Consider the following 22,787-nt stretch of genomic DNA (forward strand, 5'->3'; position numbering starts at 1 on the left):
GGGGGGGGGGGGGCTGATAAGCAGGGGGGACCTTATAAGCAGCAGTTAACGGTGCTGATCATTGATCCTCCCATATTTTATCTCCTGAGTTTAATATCTAAAAAGACTTGTTTATGAGTGTTGAAAATCCACCCATTCAACTTGTTTCCTTCAAGTCATTGCAACTTAATCAATTTAAAAATTTACTAACAATAATATAAGCTTAAAACTCCATTTTTCCTCTAAACCAGAATATTGAGTAAGTAGAAGACTGGGCTGAAATACGAACACGAAACCGATTTAAAAGACAACAAAGTGCTTTTCTCCAAGGCGCAGGATAACGTTGGAGTTGATCGAAAAACAAACGAATATCTCGTCTGCCTTATTGACATTGTTTTACTCTTCGTGAACCTTTGCACGTCGCTTGAGCGTTGCCTTGGCAATATGGCTGCCATTCCTCCGGCCTGCCGGGGGCATTAAGTTTTTTTGGTCCGCTGCTTCTTGTAATTTCCCACCAAAATTAAACAATTGGAGCACAAATTTCAAGCGCCACATTGCAGTCTACACAGGAGAAAATATCTCAGAAAGAATCGCGTTCACGAAGAAGGAATGGTCCCAGTTGAATTGTCAGGTCAAATTTCTGAAAAGAGGTATCCACAACTCTGACCTGGGTTCCCAAGCTTTACTTTTCCTTCGTTTCCAAACTGCAAACTCCTTTTAGAACGCATTTCCTAATCTTCATCGTTTGAAGAAACCACAATGCCTTAGCAAAGGACTTTCATGATTTAACTGTTCCTCGCTTGTTTTCCCGCCGAAACCGTGTCGACATCTTCACACGACGCGAGCTTCCTTTTCCTCGCCGACAAATCGTTGCCAGAAAATTCCTGGGAAAAATCGTAATCATAGCCATAAGAGCTATCCAATCTGTTAAAAATTTGACATTCTTCCACGTAAGAAGCAAATACAGTTTCCTGAATCCAGCGAGAGAGTTCGTCTTCCATAATTTCCGAATATTTGAACAAGACTCACAGCGCAAGCGAGGCCTCTTACAGACCGGAAGTCAGACTCAAATGGCAGAAACTAGTCAGAATGTTTCAGTGATCGAACCGGAATATTTTTCATAAAAACGTTTTATGATTGTCGATACACCACGGTGGAAAAAAAATCCAGTCCAAATTAGAATAGCGGTTGATTCAACTTCGCCGTATATGTAGTCTTTGTGCTTCCGACTATTTTTAGCTCCTTTTTTGTTGAAGTCCTCCCGGTGGGCTAGCCGGAAGATGTGAGATTTGACAATAAATCGGGCATTTTCATTTATGTTAGTTTCTTTCGCGTCAGTGTAGGATATTTTTTTCCAAGTTTTGAATACATGTATTAGAAAAAAGGTTACAGTATTTCAGTTTCTTGTGAGCTTTCGCATTGCGAGCCTCGCTACACCAGCCTCCCCTACCAAGTTGAAATTTGCTCTCCTATCCCCAACCTTCGCTCACATTTAGCTGATGTCCGTCTTTTCGAAGAAAGCTCTCTGTCAGTTCGAGTGGGCTGATTTTGACTCTAGAATGCCTCCCAGAAACACGCACGAGTGACATTGGTAATATTGTTGTATAGTGGAATAATTCTCCGACGCCAAAAAGATAACCGAAGACGTAAAAATGCCGTCAACGAGGCAAATTTCACTTCCCGGTGGATTGTTAACGTCTAATTTCCCCACCTATTGAAATAAGAGGTGAGTAGACTTATTTTGCTTCTTCCACGATAATCTGGGAAAGCAGTGTTCTTGACAATGCATTAGCATTCTAAAATTATATGCCTTACTATAGCCGTCGCCAAAATACCGATATAGGCATCTCGATCTTCAGTCCGCACGAGGTGTATACGTAAACAAACATAACACTCGATCGTTTTAATACATAATATTTCAACCCATTCAACAAGGAGAAATTTCTAATCAAGATGAGGCTCGAACGACCGTATAATGGAAATTTTATTTTCAACCAATTGTACTGGCGAACTGTTGAAGACAGTGTGTAGCACTATCAAAGTAATTTGAATGACGAACACGACTGCGATTCTAAAATAAAAAGTCGGACTGCTGCACGATGCAAATAATGGGATTATTTCGTTTTTCGACTTTCTTTAAGCCTTAAATTCATATCGAAAGATTTTTGATCTCTTAATCAGAGGGCTTTGTTTCATTTGTTATCCCCAGGTTATTCCCTGGGATGACAATTTCTCAACACCTGATTTGTAGAGGAATTGAGCGATGTCGAACAGTTACATGAGCTTATATTTCCAATACTGCTTATATTTCCAAAAGTTATAAGTTCTAGTAATCGATGCTGGATAATATAGAATAAGGCTTAATTCATTTTTCATGTCTATATCTCTATGTAAACGGTCATAAAAATGCCAAAAAGTATGCCATTATGAAAATATATTTGTTCAAATTGGAAAGGATGCTCAAATAGTGAACTGAATTTCGTTTTGTCCTTGTTTTTATCATAAGCTTGTTTTGCATATGACCACGGTATTTTCATCAGGCCGGGTTTTATAAATATTTTATTGACGAAAAATAAAATTGCAAAATAAATAATCTGTGGTACTGATGTTTCTCAGGTACTGGAGAAGCAAAAAAGAAAATCCCTTGACTTAGTTCACATACACTTTTAACCCTGAATTTCTATTCTTAAGCAAGAATGGTTTTATTGTATGTAAAGTATGTCATGGTAATCAGTTCTAGAAAAACCTCAATTAATTGCATACAATCTTAATTAATACATAATGGAATCTGATAAATTTTTAATCAAATATAGTGATCAATATGGATAAACTTTGCTCATGAGTGGAGAAGGGTGTTTTCTGTGTACTCATGAGTGACAATAGTTGTCGACTATGCATCTCTTGCATAATTTACATATGTTTTGGCTATGTCAGGCTATAAAAGAAGTATGATGCCATGAATATGGCATTTTAAAGAAGGTTAATGGGGGGATAAATTGTGAAGTATATATGAAATAATTCATATTTGAACTGCGGTTGTAGATGAAAGTGAAGATTGATCATCACAGTAAATTTTCCAATTAAGCAAATGGAAAGAAGAAGCCTGAAAAAAATCAGGGCTTCAATGGGATTTGAACCCGTGACCTCCGCGATAGCGGTGCGGTGCGATGCTCTACCAACTGAGCTCTGAAGCCGCACATTGGGAGCGAGGTCAATTAATTGAGTTCATATCTTCCCGTGAGGAGTGAAATGATGTGATAATTCAAATATGAATGATTTCATATATACTTCACATCATTTCACTCCTCACGGGAAGATATGAACTCAATTAATTGACCTCGCTCCCAATGTGCGGCTTCATAGCTCAGTTGGTAGAACATCGCACCGGTATCGTGGAGGTCACGGGTTCAAATCCCGTTGAAGCCCTGATTTTTTTCAAGCTTCTTCTTTCCAATTGCTTAAAAAAAAATTACTGCGATGATCATTCTTCACTTTCATCGGGGGGAAAAATTATTCACTGTTTGCTTTTGACATGCCACATCCATGATTGTGTGTTGTATTTCTAAGTGATCATATAAAATTAGCTTAAAAGACCATCTGATGGTAAATTTATGTTAATGGATCAGTAACAATATGGCCAGTAAAGCAGTGTTTTTTGCAGCTTCCTGAGACAATAGGATAGTTAGACTGAAAGAACTTAACATTGACATGTAATTAGCAGTATTTTGCCTTTCTGCAAACTGGCGACCTTTAACTTTTTCTTTCAGCAGGCGGTCATTGATTTTATTGTGTCTTGGTTTTAAATTTCATTTGTTCAGCCTCCCTTCACATAGACCAACAAATACCACCTTGATCAGGAACATAATGGACAAATGTTATAGTCTGCGACAAGTTAAAATTGGCAGAAATCCTCTCTGGAACTCAGCAATTAACCTTTTCACTTTCCTTCCATTTATGCTTCTCACCTCATCGCTCACCTTTGTTTGTCATCACACTTTTTTCAGCTGCTTTGCTTTCTGCTCATCCCTCCTTCCCCAACTCTTGCCCTGAATGTTTCTTTCCCTCTTGTGACCCTCTGTCCCTGCTTGAGTCCCAAACATGAGCTCTGTGGGACTTATTGTCTTTGGATCTCCAGTGGCAGGGCGTAGAGGGGGTAATTACTAACACTAACTTCATCCATTCTTTGTAGAGATCAAGTGTTGCACTTCCTTTAAATGGCTGCTCTAGTATTTGTTTTTCAAGGGGAGCTGTTACATCAGGCAGCAATCTATGATCAACGTGACCTCCTGAAGTCTCTCCTTCAAGCAGGGGTCCACGGAGAGGCTAATAGTCCAGATCCTCGTGGGTTAACACCCCTACACACTGCTGCACTTCATGACAGTGTGGATTGTTTGAAAGAGTTGTTGGATTGGAAAGGTACTCTGGTGTTACCATTTTACATGTTTACAATAGTATTATTGGCATGATTCTTAACTATTTCTCAACTTTGCAAGTCTTATGTGAAAATGTTTGTGATCATCCTTCCTGCTGAATATTATTTACACTTAATCATGAATACGTTTTTAGTATGCTTAACAGCAGCATATTAGACAATATGGCACCTATAGCAAGACCAAATGAGCCTGATATGCTGCCAAGAAAGGTATAATTAGGTATTTTACCCTTCTCAAATTCAGCACTTTGACCATGATAAATTAGCCAATAATATAAGGACAGTGAGTTGATACTGCAGGATATCAGGATGGTAGACAAGGCTTTTGATTGGGTGATTGTGAATTTGGTTACAGTAGACTTTTATACACACACCCAATAAATTGAAAATAAATTAATTAATAAAATTAAATAACTAAAAATGACTGTCTGCTAATTATAACATATCACCTAAAAATGCTAAAATATAATTTAATAGGGTATTATTCTGTAGTTATAATTTTGTAATTGATAATGGAAAAATTTCTGACATTTCATGAACTTTGTTCATTTTCAACAGGCGATGCAGACTTGCAATCTTCTCAAGAGGACAACTGCTCTGTAGGTTTAGGGACAAACCTTGTTTTGTTTTGTTTTTTACCTAATTATCTCACTTTGTCTCAATGTGATTGACAGTTTCCATTTGAGCATCAAAAAGGAATTGGTTTTGCATCAGCTAAGCCACATGACTGGGTTAAAAACCTTGTGCCCCTTTTTCATCCAGTCAGAAAAAAATCTAAACCAATCTTGACTCACTGGCACTCATTTTCCGGCACTTTGCATCGGCTACATGTAATTACCTCAAGTTTTGATTGATTCACTGTATTGTCTGTGTCCTCTGACTGGCTAGAGTGATTACTTTGGTTTTGGTTTTATGACACTCAGTTGAAAACTGTGCCATACATATAGCTATAGGTACATTCTGAAGTTTATAAATATCATATGGCTACTCTTAGATAACACTTATTAAAAGGTTTAGTTTTTGTTTGATTGACAGACTGCCCTTCATCATGCTGCTCGTAATGGTCACCGCCGTTGTCTCAAAGTCCTCGTTGATGCGGGTGCAAGTATAGATATCAAGAACAAGGAAGGCAAGACAGCCATGGAGGTAGCATATGAAGCGCATGAATATGAATGTGGGGATTACCTAAAGACTGTCGAAGGTATGTTGCTATTTATGATCTCTTAATGTTTTGCAGATCATCAGTGAAAGATAGTTCATTATCATCATCTTTCCCTTCTCTTCTCATGGAGGTTGAGGCTCTCAATCCATCTCCTCAAAGTTTGCTGCAACCTCTGCCTCCCTCCATGTTTTGAATCCGAGATGTTCTCTCTCCTTTTTGATCATTCTTTGAAAGATAGTTCAAAGTCTTGTCAATTTAAACATGAGTCAAAAGTCTGCCAGTAAGGTCAAATTCCTTTGTTGTGAATTAAACAGATTTTATGCACACACCATTTGGTACCATGCTACTTAGTTGTAGGATGTTCAAACTCAAATGTTCATTGTTAGTTTACATTTTATTTGTACTACTGATATTCCTTTTAGCCTATTTGAGGCTAAAGGCTGGTTGGGCCCCACAAAGTCTTCAGTGATATTTATTTATTTGTCTGGGAAGTGCACTTGCCACATAGCCCTTCGGCTTCCTGACACCAGTGGTCAGTTTAAGTAAACAGGTGAGCAAGGCAAAATTGGGCTAGTACCCTTCAGAAGGAAAAATAAATTTTGAATCACACCCTCAAAACACTTAAAACCTGGTGGAATGTACTGTAATATGCTAATATGTGATTATGAGAGTGTATGAATTGCAATATACTTGTAAATTATTGGTAATACCTTTGTAGGTGTTTCTTTTCAAGTCTGTGATGAGCAGTTTATGCATTCCATTTAACAGTTTTCCAATCGTCTAGTCAATGCTTGAAGTGTTTATGATAAGCAGTATAATAATAATAATAATAATAATAATAATAATAATAATAATAATAACTTTATTTAAGTGTCAAATGTATTTAGCACCATTATTAGCACTGTTAGGCTTCTGAATACAAAGCATTGATATTGTGTGTGTAATACCTAACAGCTAACAGGTTCCCTGATATTTTGTAGGTATCAGAAGAGCTACGAGGGAAGAAGAAGTATCTCAAGGTGTGTACAGCTATTCGGCACCATACTGGGGGATGTGACTTCCCTTTTTTCCAAGTTTACATTCAAAGACAAAGGCAAGATCCTTAAACTTGCAAAAAAGAACATAAGACCCATATTACCCCCGAACAGACTTAACAAGCTGTTTCAATCTGTTTTTCATAAAAGTGGCTTCTTTCTGACTCAGGTGTTGCCAAATGGACATCCGTTCTTGACCAAAAGTGTATTTTATTGTCTTGTTTTTTTTGTTTTTTGTTTTGTTTTTTGTTTTGCATTTTCCCAGGACTTTATCGCTTTTGTACGGTTGGTGATTTACCAAGAGTGAAAGAGCTGCTTGAAGAAGCTAGTGCAGTTACTATCAACAAGTTGTACCAAGGAGGGAGTACACTTCTTTACAAGTATGTAAAAAAATAATTCTTTTTTTGTAAGTAAGCGATGTGTGTCAAGTTATGTTCTAAACGTTTTGGCTTGTTAAAATTATATATTTCTGGTGGCTTCAATGGACCTCATCCTATGCTCCACGGGGAGTGGAGGAGAATACCATGATTAAGTCAAAATGATATACTATTAAGGTATCATGGTAGGTGGATTTTTACGAAAAATGCGAAAAATCTTTTTTTGGCTGTTCAAATTGAGAAGACTGAGATAAATATTTTGCAAAAAGAATGGGAGAAAGGGCTTTTTTACTTTTTAAGTTAAAGCAAAAAAACTATTTTTGAATATTATCAACCCCTTACAGCACGTTGACACCTCTAATTAAAATTCACCACCAGTTGTCACAAGTAACGTGAATTGTGGTGTGATATTTCATATGTGCACGCGAACTGTTCTTGATCTGGTTGTTTCATCGCAAGTTGGCTTTCGTTCTTGTCAAATTTTCTTTATGTCAGGGCGAAAAATTCTTGCCCATTTTCATCTTCAAAGAGGCCGAAGAGGCGAAAATCTGGTGAAACCCACAGGTTCAGCGTTGAACAAGATCTTTGGCTCTGAGCAACTGTGGGTCGCACTGTAACCAAGAAGAATGGTTGAAAGAAACTCGAGGACACTAGTCCCGTCAATGAAGCTAAAGGACAAAATACAACAAGTGCTAGTCGCACGAAATTGTTGTAGAGCGGACGCAATTCCAAAACTTCCACAACGAGAGAGTCAAGCGCAGATATAGATGTTGACAATGTAGACCTTGAGATTTCCTCTTTTTCATGCTTTTTGGCTTCACGAGGCATGGTTTCAAAAAATGTCTGGAGAACGAAGGAGCCTAAACTTAAGCAACATAACACCAATGCCGCTGATGAAATCTTTTAAGTAAAAGATCACGGCAGTTTAACTTGTAGTTTGTCCCCTCTCGGACGACTTCACTGCAACGCGGGTTTCCGTGCCAGAATATTAGTCGTCTGTTTATTTCAAGTTGTCATAACCCATTGTTGTGGTAAACTGACCCATGCCGACATCTGTCATTGCGGAGGGGATTTTTAACACCTATTCATACAAATCTCATAAAAGGTTTTTTGTGTTTTTCTCGATAAAATAAAATTGCATGTAAGTATGAACATTTTTAGTTCGTTTACGCGCGTCTTCCGATGGAATTGGCTGAAAAACTGCAGGTATGTTCTAGGATACCTCCTTCGAAAACCGTGTCAGGCTTTGTTTAATTTTGCTTCCATTTCAAAGTTATGGCCTCTTTTGTAGATGGAAATGTCTGCATTAAAAATATCAAAGTTTAGGAGGGTGTAGAAAAAAACCAAACCACATCTGGAAAATCTCAGACACGATTTTTGAGGGTGATGTGTGAGGAAACATTTCCGATGTAAATCACGCCGTTCCAATAATTCACGCACGGAAGCGAACCAGTTTAAGCGAAGCAGTGTTTCTGAGTATTTCTTTTAATATCACTGCGACAATAACTTTTTAGAAAATTTCAAAGATATGATTGTGTTCTATAACTATTAAGCTTCCAGAAAATGTATAGGTTGATGGGGTTTTCTTTCAAAGCGCCAGCGTAAGAGCGCGATTTCCAAACACTGTCAATCCACCTACCATGATACCTTAATTATTTAGCTTTGCAGGGTATATTTTAATTGCATCTTTTAGTTAGGTTTTTATTCTTTTTAATCATATGCAATTGTAAGCACATTGAGAATTCTAAATGCGCAATAAGAACCTTTTTATTATTATTACTATTATTATTATTATTATTATTATTATTATTATTATCATATTTTTTTATTTCTTTTCAGTCAGGTTCTCTCTGCAGTTTTTCCTTGCACTGCAGTGTGGCAGTCAGTTCTTCATAGAACATGACCTTCCTAATTCAAGCCACTCCCAAAATGAAAGGAGAATCCTGATAACTATCTCAAATCACCATTAATACTAGTTGTCTATCCTCAACCATTCAATTGAGAACTTTCATCATGTTTTCCCTAGGGCTTGTCAGGGTGGCCATCTTGAAGTTGTAAAGGTCCTTTTGGATAGAGGTGCAGATGGCTCCCCAAACACTATCACAGGAATTGCTCCTCTCTATGCTGCTTGCCTTAGTGGGAACGTTGAGCTGGTGAGACTCATGGTTCAGACTATGCCGCACACAGTCAATATTCCTAGTAAGATGGACAATTCCACAGCTCTTCATGTGGCAGCAGGTGAAGAGAATGAGGAGATTATTAAGAGCATCCTGCAAGTTCCTAGGTAAGTGGTGATGTTGCATATAGTTTTAGCATACCAGTTGTGTAGGATGTTGGAAGGGCACAGAGCTTTTTAATTGTTCTTCTAGCCGCTAAATACTCGGTTTATTGGTGAGTCAATAAGTGTCTTATTAACCAAGCAAATGGCATGGGCCACCCTGGGAGAATGTTATTGACCCTAGGTCAAGGCAGAGTGCAGATTGGGTGCAGTGAGGTCCATTCAGAAAAGACAAAAGGCACATTACATCATTTTGTCTTTTCCCAGTACTGTCCTGAGTAAGCTTGGATAATAAGAGATTTATTACAGTGTTGGAAATTAACCCTTTCCTGCTCACCAATGCGAGTGTGAAAAGTGCTGGGTGAGTACAAATCATTGATTACTCGCCCGTTTGGTGAGTATGATTTTCATTTTTAGGAAATTATTTAAGCTTATATATTGATTACACCCCTTTATTTTCCTTTTAGGCAAGAATATCTCTAAAAGAAAACTTAACTGCTTAGGTTGTGTATATAACTGTGATGATCAATCATGTCTTCAAAACTTAACTGTGCTAAGCTGGCAGTAATAAGTGAATGAGAATTGAAGATTTGCTTGCTAAGAAATGAATCTCAAGAAGAATTATCTTGGAATAGAAATGCTTTGAAAACAAAAGTGCTTTGGTTGTAGTCATCTTTGGTTTTAAGGTCTTTTAGTATAATTTTTCATTGAAGGAAAAGATGACTGAGTAACATCCTCTTCTTGTGTTCTTCCAGCATACCAAGTCAGTGGTTTTGTGAGTTTTGTGGTTTGTTATTATTGGAAGTGCAAAGTGTACCTGGGCTGTTTGCTAACTTCGGATATATATACAAGGCAAAAACTTATGAAAAGTGATAAAAAATTGTTTTCTCATAAATCACTTTCAACCATGTCAGCCCTGATATCCTTAATGTAGGTATTCTAATTTACTGGTTCATGTTTCTTGTTTGATCCCCAGAGAGGGTGAGGAGTTGGCTCCTTGCAGCAAGATTGACATGACCCTTCGTACATCAAGTGGCATGACTGCTCTCCACCTCGCTGCACAGGGAGGCTTTGTAAAGGTTGTTGAGCAACTTTTAGACTGTCATCACAGGTGGTGAGTGGCTTAAATCTCTTTTTTCTGCTGTAGTGGTCTGCACAAGGGATGTGTCTGTTGGGTGTATAATTTTCACAGGGTTTGGTTAGAATTCAAGAAAGTTGTGATAGACAATGATATAATATGTGATAATAAATTTAGGGTTACATCCATGTAGGAAAGAATGCTTACTTCTCATATAAGAATGTAGAAGATGGATAAATATAATATTAGTACACGAGGAGACATAATTGCTTGGGATATTGTTGACTTAGGGGACGGGAGGTTGCTGTCCTTTAGCTTAGAAGTGTTGGCTTATTGGAGTTGTCTGACATTAGGAAGGTTCTGCGTGGTTAAGGGGGTTGTCTGTTTATTAGTGTACGGGAGGTGTCATTAAATGTGAGATTGATGTCTGGTAGCACTGGTGTCTACATAGAGGAACTGCCTTTAATGCAAGTGTCTTGTTCTGCTTGTGGGTGGTATTTACTTTGGAGAGGCCTGTGCATAATCAAAGGGGACAACATTGAAAGCGCAATGATGTGCCACACACCTGAGGGGGGTACTTGACCCATGTTTGGGTATAGGGGTGCTACTGCAGTTTTGAAATCCTGACCCTGTTTAAAACAAGAATACTCTATAAACCCTACCATGTGTAGGACAACACCAGTATGATCTATTCTGTCCGTACACGCGAGCTTGTTATAATACTGATAAGTGGGAAAATGATTCGAATTAAAGGGTACAGATAACAATAGGGTTCTTGACTTGAAAATGATCCAATGTTGATTGATGACCTTGTAATGGTCGGTTAACATCTCTGGGCTTGTAATGCCATACCCTGTTTGGGACATGTTCTGACCGTGTTTAGGACAGAGGAGAGTAAAATTATATACCCTGTTCAGGACAGTGAGGCCAAAAAACCATACCCTGTCCAGTGGCATGTCCCTGTATAACCCAAATAAGGAGCTACCGCCCTCCCCCCGGGGTCACACAGCACTGGTGTTAGAAACTAGAACGTAGAGAATTCACTCTGACTAAGAAATTAAAGTAATTTGGAGCCCAAGTTTTTCGCTCTGAGCATTAGCCCTAGAAAGAATATGGGGGACCATGTGAAGTAAAGAAAATTCTTTGAGCTTGCTGGGATTCAATTCCAGATACTTAAAGGAGTAGGAATGGTGGCTGTTAATGGGTTGTTTACCTTTCCACTTTTTACAGTGCTGGGCCATGCCAGGCAAACTTGACAATTTCTGCAAATACGAGAAACATCATGGGGCAGACAGCCTTACACAATGCCGTCACAGTTGGTTATAGAGATGTTGTTAGCTTACTCATAAAACATGGTGCAGATGTCAACCTTTCTGCTGGCACGGAAAGTCATCACGGAGAGAATAATACAACTGAATCACAGGAGAATCTTGGTGCTAGCACATCTTCCCCTCTGGAGATTGCCTGTCGTCAGGGTGACTTGGAAATGTTGAAGTTATTGTTAAGTAACGGAGCTGAAGACATTGATCACAAGTGCCTGAATTCTGCCATCTTAGCTGATAATACTGAAATGATCATGATCCTGCTTCAACGAGGTAATGTATTGTGAAAGTACATAGAACTTAAGGAGGCAGTTTCATGTCACATTTTCCACACATTTCTTTGTCAAGCCCAGTTGAAGTCCAGACGAAAGTTTTGAAAGCTGAAAAGTGGATATCTTGCTTGTTGCTGGATACCCAGTAGGCTTGATTTCCGCCACTCTCTCGTGTGTGGTCACTCCTTTCCCGAACAGCGGCTGGTGATCGAGCCTAGATACGCAGTCCAAAAGATTGATTTGTAAAATCTTGTATTGAGTATGCTTGCTTACCCACTGTCAATACCATTGATGCTGTATTAAGTCCTAGGGGGATGTATTTCTTTTCAAGATCTTTTAGTAGGGTGGAGGGTGGGGGCTTATCAGAGAATAGGGGGCTAAATTCAAATCATAAATCAGGATTTCCACAGGGTCATATTTAAATAAATGTGGGAGACTCTTTGGAGCTTATGACTCTAAAGACATGTTAAACTGCCATGAATTTGAAAGAGGGAAAGACCAAAGGGGCACCATATTTTTTTCAATTCAGCACCCATCCATGTGTACATCACTTCCCTATAGTTTTTTGGTGATTTCTCAACTGTCAGTTGAAATTTCAGTCCATATCTCGGGTATTAGTAAATTTTGCAGTTCTCGGATTTTTCAGTTTAAGATGCTCCATTTGTCAGCTATCAGTGAAACCCACTGAGACACTCGTGAAAAGGTGAATCTTTGTTATGCATTCGTTTTCTTGATTGATAGGTGCTCAAGTTGACCAGGAACATAATCTTCACCCATCAAGAACAAGCAACAGTGCTGAAGAGATCTGGAGATTGGAAGCGATACCCATCTCTTTACTCTGGAATAACATGACACTTCCAAAGTTGGAGTATCAGTGGATTTTTCTGGCTGCCAGTACAATTAATCCATATGATGGGATGGTTACTGGGCTACACCCGTCACTTAAAACTGTAACGCGAGTGGATGTTTCATCCAACAAGCTTGTGAAGCTGCCAATTGTGTTATTTCAGATGCCTTCGTTGAAAACTCTAAATGCGTCGGAAAACTCCATTTCTGGCCTTCCCAGTCTTTGGCTTGGAGGCAAAAAAGATTTGGCGCAAAAGAATACTTTAAAAGCTGGAAAGAAACCGTACAGTTCGTGCGAGAACATTCAGGAAAATCTTGCTTTTGAAGAAGGCGAGCAGGATTTCACTTATGCTGAATCAGGCTGGAACTGCCCTCACTTAGAAGACATTGAGTTACACCACAATGACCTAACGTCCCTGCCTACTTGTCTGTTTGAATTGCCGATGCTGAAATATCTGAACGTTTCCTACAACGATATACAGAATCTTCCCTTCGAGATGTGGACTGCCCCTGTGTTGAAATCACTTGATCTGAAGGGAAATTTTGTGAGGAAGTTGCCAATTATGAAAGCAAGACAAGGAGGACGTGGAGGAAATGGAAAAACGTCAAGTCTTCCTCGTGTTAAAGTGCTGTCTTTGAGCAAAGACAGCTTGCTAGTAGACTTGAGGTCAGAATAACTATAATAATATTATAGTCGTGTATCTACGGTTCTCTGTACGCATTGCGTGCCTGTGTTTTTAGCACGTTATGTAGCTGTAGTAGAGACTAGCGTAATGAATGCAAAGTCAAACCCAAAATGATGAAGTCTTTCATATACTAGCGACCTTATGAACGCCCTGATTTGTGATGTCCACCTCGGCCATCTAGCTTCAGCTGATAGTACAAATCTCGGCCCTGATAATTCTGAATCTCTCTATCATCATGTTCAACCTCATCCAACAATGTTGTGTGTTATTATATAGCTAGCTCCGTGAGCGGGCAAGATGAATCCTTTGCTGTTATTAGCTACCCGAGCGAACAAGATGGCCATAAACGGTCCATAAGCGCGCAAAAAAAAAAAAACAAAACAAAAACCATCCATCTTGCACTCACGCTTGGTCAATAACCCACACGTAATATTGCCACCCTAAAAATCACATACTTGCGCGCGCAAAATTATGTGTAACCAAAGTAACAAGTAATTTGGACACTTCTGTACGCAATATAATTAACAGATAATACGACTTCGTCTTAGTCCATATATATATTTTTTTCATTCAGTTATTTGCAAATTGAACAACATGTTTTCCTATTGCATATACAAATATCTAAGCTGTTATTTGTTCATTCGCTTGTCTGTTTGTATGTATGTTTGTTTATTTACTTGTTTATTTATTTCGTTTTGACAGCCACGTGAATGGAACCTTGGAAAGAAAACCAGTCAAGATGCCAACTGTTGAAGCAAACGGCAAAATAAGTCATCCCCTGAAAATGTATCATCACAGTCAACTGTGGGGAACACGACATGGCGACGAAATAGAAGACTCTGATTCAGAAGAGGAAGACATTGATCCCACAAAAGGATCTTCTCTACAAAAACTTGATTTGTCAGCCAACCAAATAACAAAGATTCCTTTGGGCTTGTCTTGCTTGGCCACCAATCTTGGAACGTTGAATTTATCAAACAATAGCATTTCTGAAGTTCCCTCACTGGCTCTGTTTCCAACTTCACTTGGGACGTTAGATTTGTCGCACAATAACCTGACCGCATTCCATCCCATAGCTGAAAATATCCCGTATGGAAATGGGACAGAGAGTCAGTGTTACAGTGTCACTGAAGGTCAGCGGCCGAGCATGAGGCGGCGAGTTAGTGCAGAGAATGGACTGCAGGTTGGCAAAGCACGACTTTGCCGGCATTCAAAGCACAGGATTCTTGCGCATCTTAAGCGGCTGGACTTGAACAACAACAAGCTTGGAGAAGTTCACTTTGTGCTTCCTCGGAATCGGCCTGCATCGGTTGCGTCTGCCGCAGACACATCTCCAGCGAACGCACGGAGCCCAGGCATTCTGTTTCCCAGCTTACAGTCTTTAAATCTGAGCAGCAATGAGCTGTGGAGTTTACCCAAGGATGTAGGGGTCCTCTCTAAGCTTGGTTCACTGCACGTGAGCAACACTAAAATCACACGCCTACCCGCAGAAGTTGGGCTTCTGTCTGAACTGTGGGACTTGCAGTACCAGGGACTACAGCTACAGGATATCGAACCTAGTGTACTGGAAAGAAAGAAGACCAAAGATATTGTTGGATATCTAAGATCAGTTCTAGAAAGGTGAGGTGTCCACTGACTCTTAACGTATCTTAGCTGGTTTATGCAACCAGCTTCTACTTAGTCAGTCACCATCACAACCTATCTGTTTCGTGACTGGTGTCACGCAACGCTAATCTCGTACACAGATCTCACTCTGTTTGACGCTGAAAAGTTGGATCTCCCTTCCACATGGCCGTGGGAGATCTGGACTCGAGATTAACGCAACACTTCAGGAAGAGAATCTTGCTTATCATTGTCCGTTTCCATTCTATCTATCTTTTGTCATTCTCACTTCCTAATGTGTTCCTTTCATTTATCAAGTACAGTAGTACTGTTCTACAACACCGAACCACTATTTTAAGTCTCTAATTATCTGCGTTATGTTAGGAAGGTTTTATGCACAAGTTATTGTTCGAAACTGTCATAAATACGAAAGATGTACTCTCAATTTACAGAATCTAGCATTGTAATCCGTTCCCCTCTTCGCCATCGTTAGTCATCCTCTCTTTATGGAGGATGCGGGTTTTACTTTCATATAGGTATATTTGGCAGTTCATGTTTCAAACCTATCGCTGTCCTTCAATAAGTGAGTTAAAAAAATCTCACGAAGGGAACCGTTTAGTACTTTCTTTAATTCGTCAGGTCTGAGCCTCACCCAAGCATGAAACTCATGTTTGTCGGAGTTGCAAACATCGGCAAGACGACATTGTTGAACCAGCTGAGACAGGAGGGAACAGGCAGCTACCAGAACTCTCCTCCTGTGGGATGGACAGAGAGAAAGGTCAAGAAAAGGCGGGCTGGATCAATCACCGGTACGTGAACAACTGTAGTATTCGCTGCAAAACTGGCCTTTTCTCGAAGAACGTACCATCCTTGTTCCTTTAGCTTGCGCGAGCAAAAGCACTTCCGGCAAAGTTACCACGTCAGCTTAAAGTTTTGTACATTGTGTGTGAATAGAAACCGTGGGCTCAGACATTCAGCTGCTGATCGAATAAGCGACTCAAGTTTTGTGCCAATTCATGTGCCCTGTCATAATAACGCTTTGTCGTTCTATCTGAACAAAAAAACATGGCCTTATGCGGCAAACAAGCTGTGTTCGTTTTGGGAGTGATCATGTTAGTAGTTCTTAGGTTGAAATGCGTATCCTTACTTAATTACTTCTGATGGTAGAATAGTTATCCGCTATGCCGCGAGCCTACGACAGTCCGAAAACAAAAAAAAATTCAGATTCCTCGAAAAGTTTCGAACCCGATCGGGGACTCTGGATTGTTTTCCCACTGGTTCGCGCTCATGGCATGATGTTTGTTCATCGATGTCCTTGGTGACCGTGAATTCACCGGTTGGTTGAATGTGTACGAAGGTTACTGATTAATCCGATCTAGGCGCGGAACTGTGATTGTGCATTGAGGCCGCTCAGTGGCTGTATGGAGGAGTTAGCAACTCTTGCTTTCAGTGCTGCCCGTTTGCTTTGTTTGCTCGTGGCTTATCATCATTTTACGGGGCTTCACATTTACCAGTATTTATCTCTATTATTTACTTCTAAATGTATGTACGTACTTATTTACTCCTTATTTACATACTCTTTACTCCTTTATTTACTTTATTAGTATGTACTTTAATTTACATATCCTGACTTATTTCCTCCCAACTAATTTTAAACATATCCCACCTTTTTAGGTCGTTCTAAGAAAGCTGAGGTGAACATCTCCACTGTTGGTGTTGATGTATGTGACTGGATCTATCCAAAGAAAACTGATTTTGCCTTTGGGCGGGCAGACAACAGAACAAGCATCAAATTCAGCACCTGGGACTTTGGTGGACAGGTGAGGCTTGGAAGGGGAAGAGAGGGTAGGGAAGGGAGGTTAGGGAAGGGAGGGTAGGGAAGGGGAGGGGTGAGTGCCATTGAACTTAGCAAAGCAAGCAAACTGACATCTGATTATCAGTTTTGCTTTGACGAAGTGGTAACTTTACTAAAATAGTTAAGCGACGCTTTCTTGTGGTATACCATCACGATGGAGTCCTACGAGTCACTTGTATTTTCTTGGTATACACACTCGCCTAAAGGCTGGTGTGTACACCAAGAAATACGGGTGACTCGGGGGATATTCCATAAGGGTTGGATAACTAGTATGTAGCGTGCGTTTCAACAGCTAATTTCGAACACAATAATCACATTTTGTCTTCCAGCGAGAGTATTACGCCACACATCAATGTTTCCTGTCTCATCGCTCTCTGTACATCGCTATGTGGAAAGTCACAGACGGTGAACAAGGCGTGAATGAAATTGAACCATGGCTGCTCAATATCCAGGTTTGTTGTCTTGATTCGTCATGAATGTCCTGTGACTTACCCTGGCTTTCAGTTCTTACCTAACGTCTGGCCTGCGTTTTGGTGTTAATTGTGTGAGAGCAGTTCCAGTTGTAATGGACAAAGAGGATTACATGTCAGCAAGGCTGGGAATGGTTGAGCTGGATTACAGGACGTTCTGTAATTTTTTTGTAGTAATACACACACTTTGTTGATCAATATACATATTATTATACTAATTATTACGCTACGTAAAATTACTACAGACTTTAAGCCAGCAAATGAAGTTCTAAAACATTAAACACCGAAATATACTAAGACATGCGGAAGCCCTCTTAAAACGCTATGCCTATCAAATCTAACAGCAAGCCCTATCCTTGAATCCTAGCTTTAAATTGGGATATTCCGAGCTGTTTGATGTCGAAGTGTTTGCCAACTGAAGAGCATTAGTTTTTGATGACATGCCCGTTCAGAAATTGTCTATGTTTATTTCTACAGGCGCGTGCCCCAGATTCTCCAGTCATTATTGTAGGAACACACTACGACATGCTAGAAGCTGACAAACGATCAGATTACCTCACAAACTTGAGGACCATGATATCAGATAATTACATCGCCACTGAGTTCGGCGGAAGAGTCCAAAACACACGGGAACGAGGCTTGCCCAAGGTGATGGCCATGATCGAGGTCAGCTGTAAGACTGGGTACCACATCCGGGAATTACGACAACTGATCTACAACACGTCATTTGAGATCAAAGAGAAAGGTAGTAAAGGATTCACTTGTGTATAACTAGTATGCGTCCTTTGAAAAAAAAAAACTTTTGGCTGTGGCAGCCGAAACAAAAATAGAGAACGGAGCAACACAAAAAAGAGGCGCGTCGCTCGATGTACGAGAAGAAGTCTTCTCTGAGGATGACTTAACAGAGAAGAGTTTTTCCCTTTAGTCTTGAATTACCTCGTTAGGACAGGGTCAACTTGAATAACTCATAATTAAATTTTGAGCTACACTAATGGATTATAGCTCAGCCAATCAGATTGTTGAATTTGCATTAGTATAGTCGGCCGGTTATACTAGTAGATTTCTGCTCATGAACACTCAACTAAATTAAAACGACTTCCATTTACGCGTATTTTCTGACTTTGCGAACGTAATTTTTCTACCTTGAGATAGGTCTCGACCATGCAACCTCTTACAGCTGTCCATTGACTCGATTTCACGTCTCTCACTCAACAGGAAGTCGCGTGCCTCTGCTGAAAACTCCAATTCCCGCCAGTTACATCGCAGTTGAGGAGGCTGTTAGCGTGATTCGTGAGAGATGTTACCGTGACGACCAGACTCCTGTCCTCAAGTCCGAGCAATTTAGGTATCGCTGTCGTTGAGGTTGTTTTTACGTGCAGGCTTACACTCTTTGCTTTCACAGCTGTAAAGTGATGCAATGATTTTCAACTCCGCACATCGCAATGACTCTCACTTAGCCCCCGTTCACGCTACGCCGGAGGAATTTAAAAACGCAGCAATCACCGGTCATTTTGAAATTGTGTTTGAGGAAAACTCGGGCAGGGAAATCACGTGATTATCGCCGTGACGCTATCGGTTTTGAAAAGCCCCGTTTTCAAAATGTTTTCCGTCCACACGAAAACGAAAAGCCTGCGTCTTCGAATTTCTCCCTCCAATTTGAAGAACATTTTCGAAAAGCTCTGCTTTCAGTGTGGACGGTAGGCCTAATCGCAGAAATAAAGCTGCGTTTTGAAATTTCTCCTAGCCCACTGCTCAGACGTCCTTTGAGTTCGTCACACAATATTCCTTGGGGAGGAGTGCGTGACAAACCATAAGAACGTTTGCGCAGGAGGCTAACTTAGAGCTTATCAGTTACTCAAGTTGACAGGTCCATGTCGAAAAGCTCATTCCTTTGTTGTGTCGTTGTGTTTCTTTGATAGTGCTGCGGTTGAAGCTGAGCTTGCGAGACAGAAGGTCCATTTGAGAGGACCAGAGGAGCTACAACAGGCAACAAGATTCCTACATGACAATGGTACGGAAAATATTACAATGAACAGTAAGCGCACAGGTTTGCATGACCCGACGAAAACATATAAGTCAGATGACGAGGGCTCGAAAGTTATATGAACCTGAATCACAGAGACGGTATATAGAGATTTTTTAGAGGTTTAGTTGGCGTGGTGGCCTAATGCTTAGCTCGCAGGATATCCAGATGGAGAGGTCTGACTCACAATGTAAGGTCTAGAGTTTTTTGTCATTACATTAGCACCTATAAACTTATCTACAATAGTTGATTTAGTTGCCATGAAGCCAATGGAACTTCTAACTTTATCTACCTATCTTCTCCGTTATCGTTCAAATGTTTTTCGCCTTGTATCGCAGGTGTACTGTTGCATTATGACGACCCATTGTTGCGTGACTTGTACTTCTTGGACCCACAGTGGTTGTGTGACATGTTGGCGCACGTTGTCACCGTCAGGGAAGTGAACCCTCACATCAATAATGGTAAGAGGCAATTGTCTGAGCATACGGTTTCAGGCAGGGACATTTGCTTTGCATAGCATAACCCATTTTTCCGGGCACTTCGGGGGAAGGATTTGTCGGGGGCGGGGATCAAATGTAGGTCTAATTTTTTTGAGCACAGAGTTTAATTCTCATCTTTTTACTGTTTTTCAGGTGTAATGAAGCGGTCCGACTTATCTCAAATCTTCCGAAGTGAGCGCTTCCCAGCGAATCTCATGAGCCAATACATCAACCTGTTGAGCAAATTTGAAGTGGCGTTGCCATGGAGTGCGGAGTTCTTACTTGTCCCCTCCCTACTCCCAGACAGTCAGCAAGAGACCAACCAGCCCGTGGCAGCTGGGGTCAGTTCTGCAGTGGCTCAGGCCATGAACACGACTGCTTACACCAAAGGCAAGGTCCTGCGAAGACAGTACGTCATGTCATACGTACCCAGCGGGTTCTGGCCGAGACTGATCACTAGGTAAGCGATAGAAGAGAAACAGTAATAAGCTAAATAAACTAGTGCAGTTTTCATTTGTTAGTAAGATAATTTTACCATTTTCCTAGTTTTTCTCTGATTCCACGTTTGCCGAATTTGGTAATTGGTTTGAAAACTCGTTCAACATTCTGGCCAATCACAACGCAAGTGTTGTTCTCACAGCCAATCAACTCCAAATTCAGACCGATCGTAATTTGGCTGACGTGAGTTTTCCCGCCACTTTGCATTCCGCGCCTGGAACTGCTTGCATGTTTTCCCGCGCTTTGCACTGTTTGCATGCTTCCCGACGTTTGGTATCGCTGACATGTTTTCCCGCGCTTCGAGTACTGATTGTTTTAAACTGCATGGTCTTTACGCAATTTACCTTTAAATTTCAAGTTTTATAGTTAATGTTAATGATTTCTAATTTGAACGCTCATGTAATGGTTTAGAAAAATTATACTGCTCTGGCATATAAGTTATCTTTTCAGTTACCGGTTTACATAACAGAGATTTCTCCGTGACATTTCTTTGAAAAGTCTTCGAATTTCCGCTCTGGAAAAGAATACAAACCATATTGCTGCCCTGCTGACTGGTTCAAGTTTCTGTAAGGATGGTTTAAATTCACAAGTTTTAAGATACTAAAGCTTGTTTTGTTTTCAGGGTGATTCCAGACGAACGAATCCGCGATTCAGTGAAGTCATGTTGTCAGTTGTCTCCTGATGGGCCAGTGCAGGAAGGTGACAGAGACAAACTGGCTTCTGTGGCCCAACCAGAGTGGTCATGCTGGAAGACTGGGGTTGAACTGTCGTGTTTTGGTGTAAAGTTGCTCAGGATATGTGAGCTAGAAGGAAGACCTTTTTATGGCGCACCAGGTATATCTGCATACAGTTGGTCGTGAGACTTGCTCCTCTCGTATAATTTTGTTGGTATTTCATAATGCGCTTGTAGTCAGATACTATGTTCTTTTCGATAGACTGTGAGAACGGTAAGAGAACGTCAACAAACAGTAGCAGAACAGTGACTGTGCACGTGCGTTGTAACTTTGCGGTTTTCTGTAAAACAACAACGTTAAAATGACAAACTTCTGGGTATTTTGGAGAAAGCAAAAGATTGTTGCTAATTTTTTGTATTTCGTTTTGGAACTGAAACCTGTCATTACATGTTTATTTTGACAAAGTTTTGAGACCGATATGAACACGGAACAGGTCTAGATAATTGCGATGTTCGAAGATAAAATATAAATTTATTTTTAACTGGGCGTCGTCCTCGGTGTTACAATGTTCATCCTATTAAAAAAAATGTTCCAAAAACTGTATAATAAAAAAATTACAGCTATGGTAACTTAAAAATCATTTAGAACCTTCCTTTGCTCATGCGCGTTGTTAGATTGCGTGAAACCTTGCAGAGATTATGAGAGGGTAGTACGAAATGTATGAAAAACATACTTCTGTTTCAGATGACATCGCTAATCCATTACACTACAGACGTGAGGTACACGACACCACTCGGTATTCCACCATTGAGGTTATCACACCATGCGTCCGTATCAGTATGGAGAAGTTTGAACAGCGGAAGAAACTGTCTTCAAAAAGAACGAACCGAGGAAGGTCAGAAGAAGGTCAGTGCTCACAACGACAAGAACTTTAGTAAGGGGAGCCCCTTGGGTACAACGTCCCTCGTCAATATTTTTTGAGATATAAGTAAAAATTGATTTGTGTAAGAAGCCACCTTGCACCGCTTTTTCGCTTCAATCTCGCGAAGACGTTTAAAAAGGGATAACAAACACGCTGTAACAATTTTCTTGACAGCCGATCCAAATATTAAAAGAAACTTTGACAGCATATTGTACATGATGATCAGGAAACTCAGGAAACATTGTTTTCTTTCCTGGCAAGAAATTTCCAGAATAACACCTTGATTTTGTGAATTGTCTTCGCAGACCGACGCGAGGGTTCTAAGTTGATCGGTTTTAAAGTGAAGTCCGTCTCCGAGTGTAGTGTCCAGACTGCCGCTCGGCTGATCGCTATAACTGTGGAACACATGGACACACTCATCACTGACTGGTTCCCAGGTCTTGACGCCATCACGGTGCATGGATATCGCCTGGTTACCAGGATTATCCCATGCCCCAAGTGTATCATGGCGGTGTGTGGAGTTGAGAGCGAGAAAAATGAAAAGGAAAGAGTAAGTGCTGCGATAGATGTTCTGATCTCATCTTCTGGAGCAGATAGCGGGATTAATCTGTCCATGACTGATGGCAGCAGTACGAGTGCGTCGCCATGGCCGAGCCCTGTACATGTTTCAAGAAAACCTGGAGGTAATGGAGAAGGTATGCAGCTCCCTAAAGACTTCATGTGCGCTTTCAATTCAACTAGAAATTGAGGAACTTTGGAAAAGGGGCCGGGCAAATAGTACGGAAATTTCCTGGCAAA

General features: G+C 40.4%; 1 protein-coding gene across 2 annotated transcripts in view; it reads left to right on the forward strand.

Annotated features, from left to right (window-relative positions):
• The first annotated feature begins 1,461 nt into the window (after window positions 1-1,461).
• The window catches only part of LOC110059645 (leucine-rich repeat serine/threonine-protein kinase 1-like), a 34,068-nt gene continuing 12,742 nt past the window's right edge, over window positions 1,462-22,787 (forward strand). The window contains exons 1-22 of one of the 2 annotated variants that reach the window (XM_020766369.2): window positions 1,462-1,705; window positions 4,169-4,395; window positions 4,970-5,010; window positions 5,447-5,612; window positions 6,554-6,592; window positions 6,873-6,987; window positions 9,011-9,268; window positions 10,239-10,376; window positions 11,571-11,935; window positions 12,676-13,447; window positions 14,169-15,086; window positions 15,708-15,877; window positions 16,743-16,888; window positions 17,253-17,375; window positions 17,871-18,138; window positions 18,609-18,738; window positions 19,313-19,404; window positions 19,755-19,877; window positions 20,049-20,355; window positions 21,016-21,227; window positions 21,812-21,973; window positions 22,295-22,684. In XM_020766369.2, coding sequence (XP_020622028.2) covers window positions 4,194-4,395; window positions 4,970-5,010; window positions 5,447-5,612; window positions 6,554-6,592; window positions 6,873-6,987; window positions 9,011-9,268; window positions 10,239-10,376; window positions 11,571-11,935; window positions 12,676-13,447; window positions 14,169-15,086; window positions 15,708-15,877; window positions 16,743-16,888; window positions 17,253-17,375; window positions 17,871-18,138; window positions 18,609-18,738; window positions 19,313-19,404; window positions 19,755-19,877; window positions 20,049-20,355; window positions 21,016-21,227; window positions 21,812-21,973; window positions 22,295-22,684 — 5,137 coding nt within the window. In that variant the 5' untranslated portion in view covers window positions 1,462-1,705; window positions 4,169-4,193. The remainder of the gene's footprint in view (window positions 1,706-4,168; window positions 4,396-4,969; window positions 5,011-5,446; window positions 5,613-6,553; window positions 6,593-6,872; window positions 6,988-9,010; window positions 9,269-10,238; window positions 10,377-11,570; window positions 11,936-12,675; window positions 13,448-14,168; window positions 15,087-15,707; window positions 15,878-16,742; window positions 16,889-17,252; window positions 17,376-17,870; window positions 18,139-18,608; window positions 18,739-19,312; window positions 19,405-19,754; window positions 19,878-20,048; window positions 20,356-21,015; window positions 21,228-21,811; window positions 21,974-22,294; window positions 22,685-22,787) is intronic. The other variant, XM_020766370.2, reaches the window with a different exon arrangement.

Source organism: Orbicella faveolata, unplaced genomic scaffold, assembly GCF_042242905.1.
Source record: "Orbicella faveolata isolate gen_17 unplaced genomic scaffold, um_ofav_v1 contig_12, whole genome shotgun sequence".
NCBI lineage: Eukaryota > Metazoa > Cnidaria > Anthozoa > Scleractinia > Merulinidae > Orbicella > Orbicella faveolata.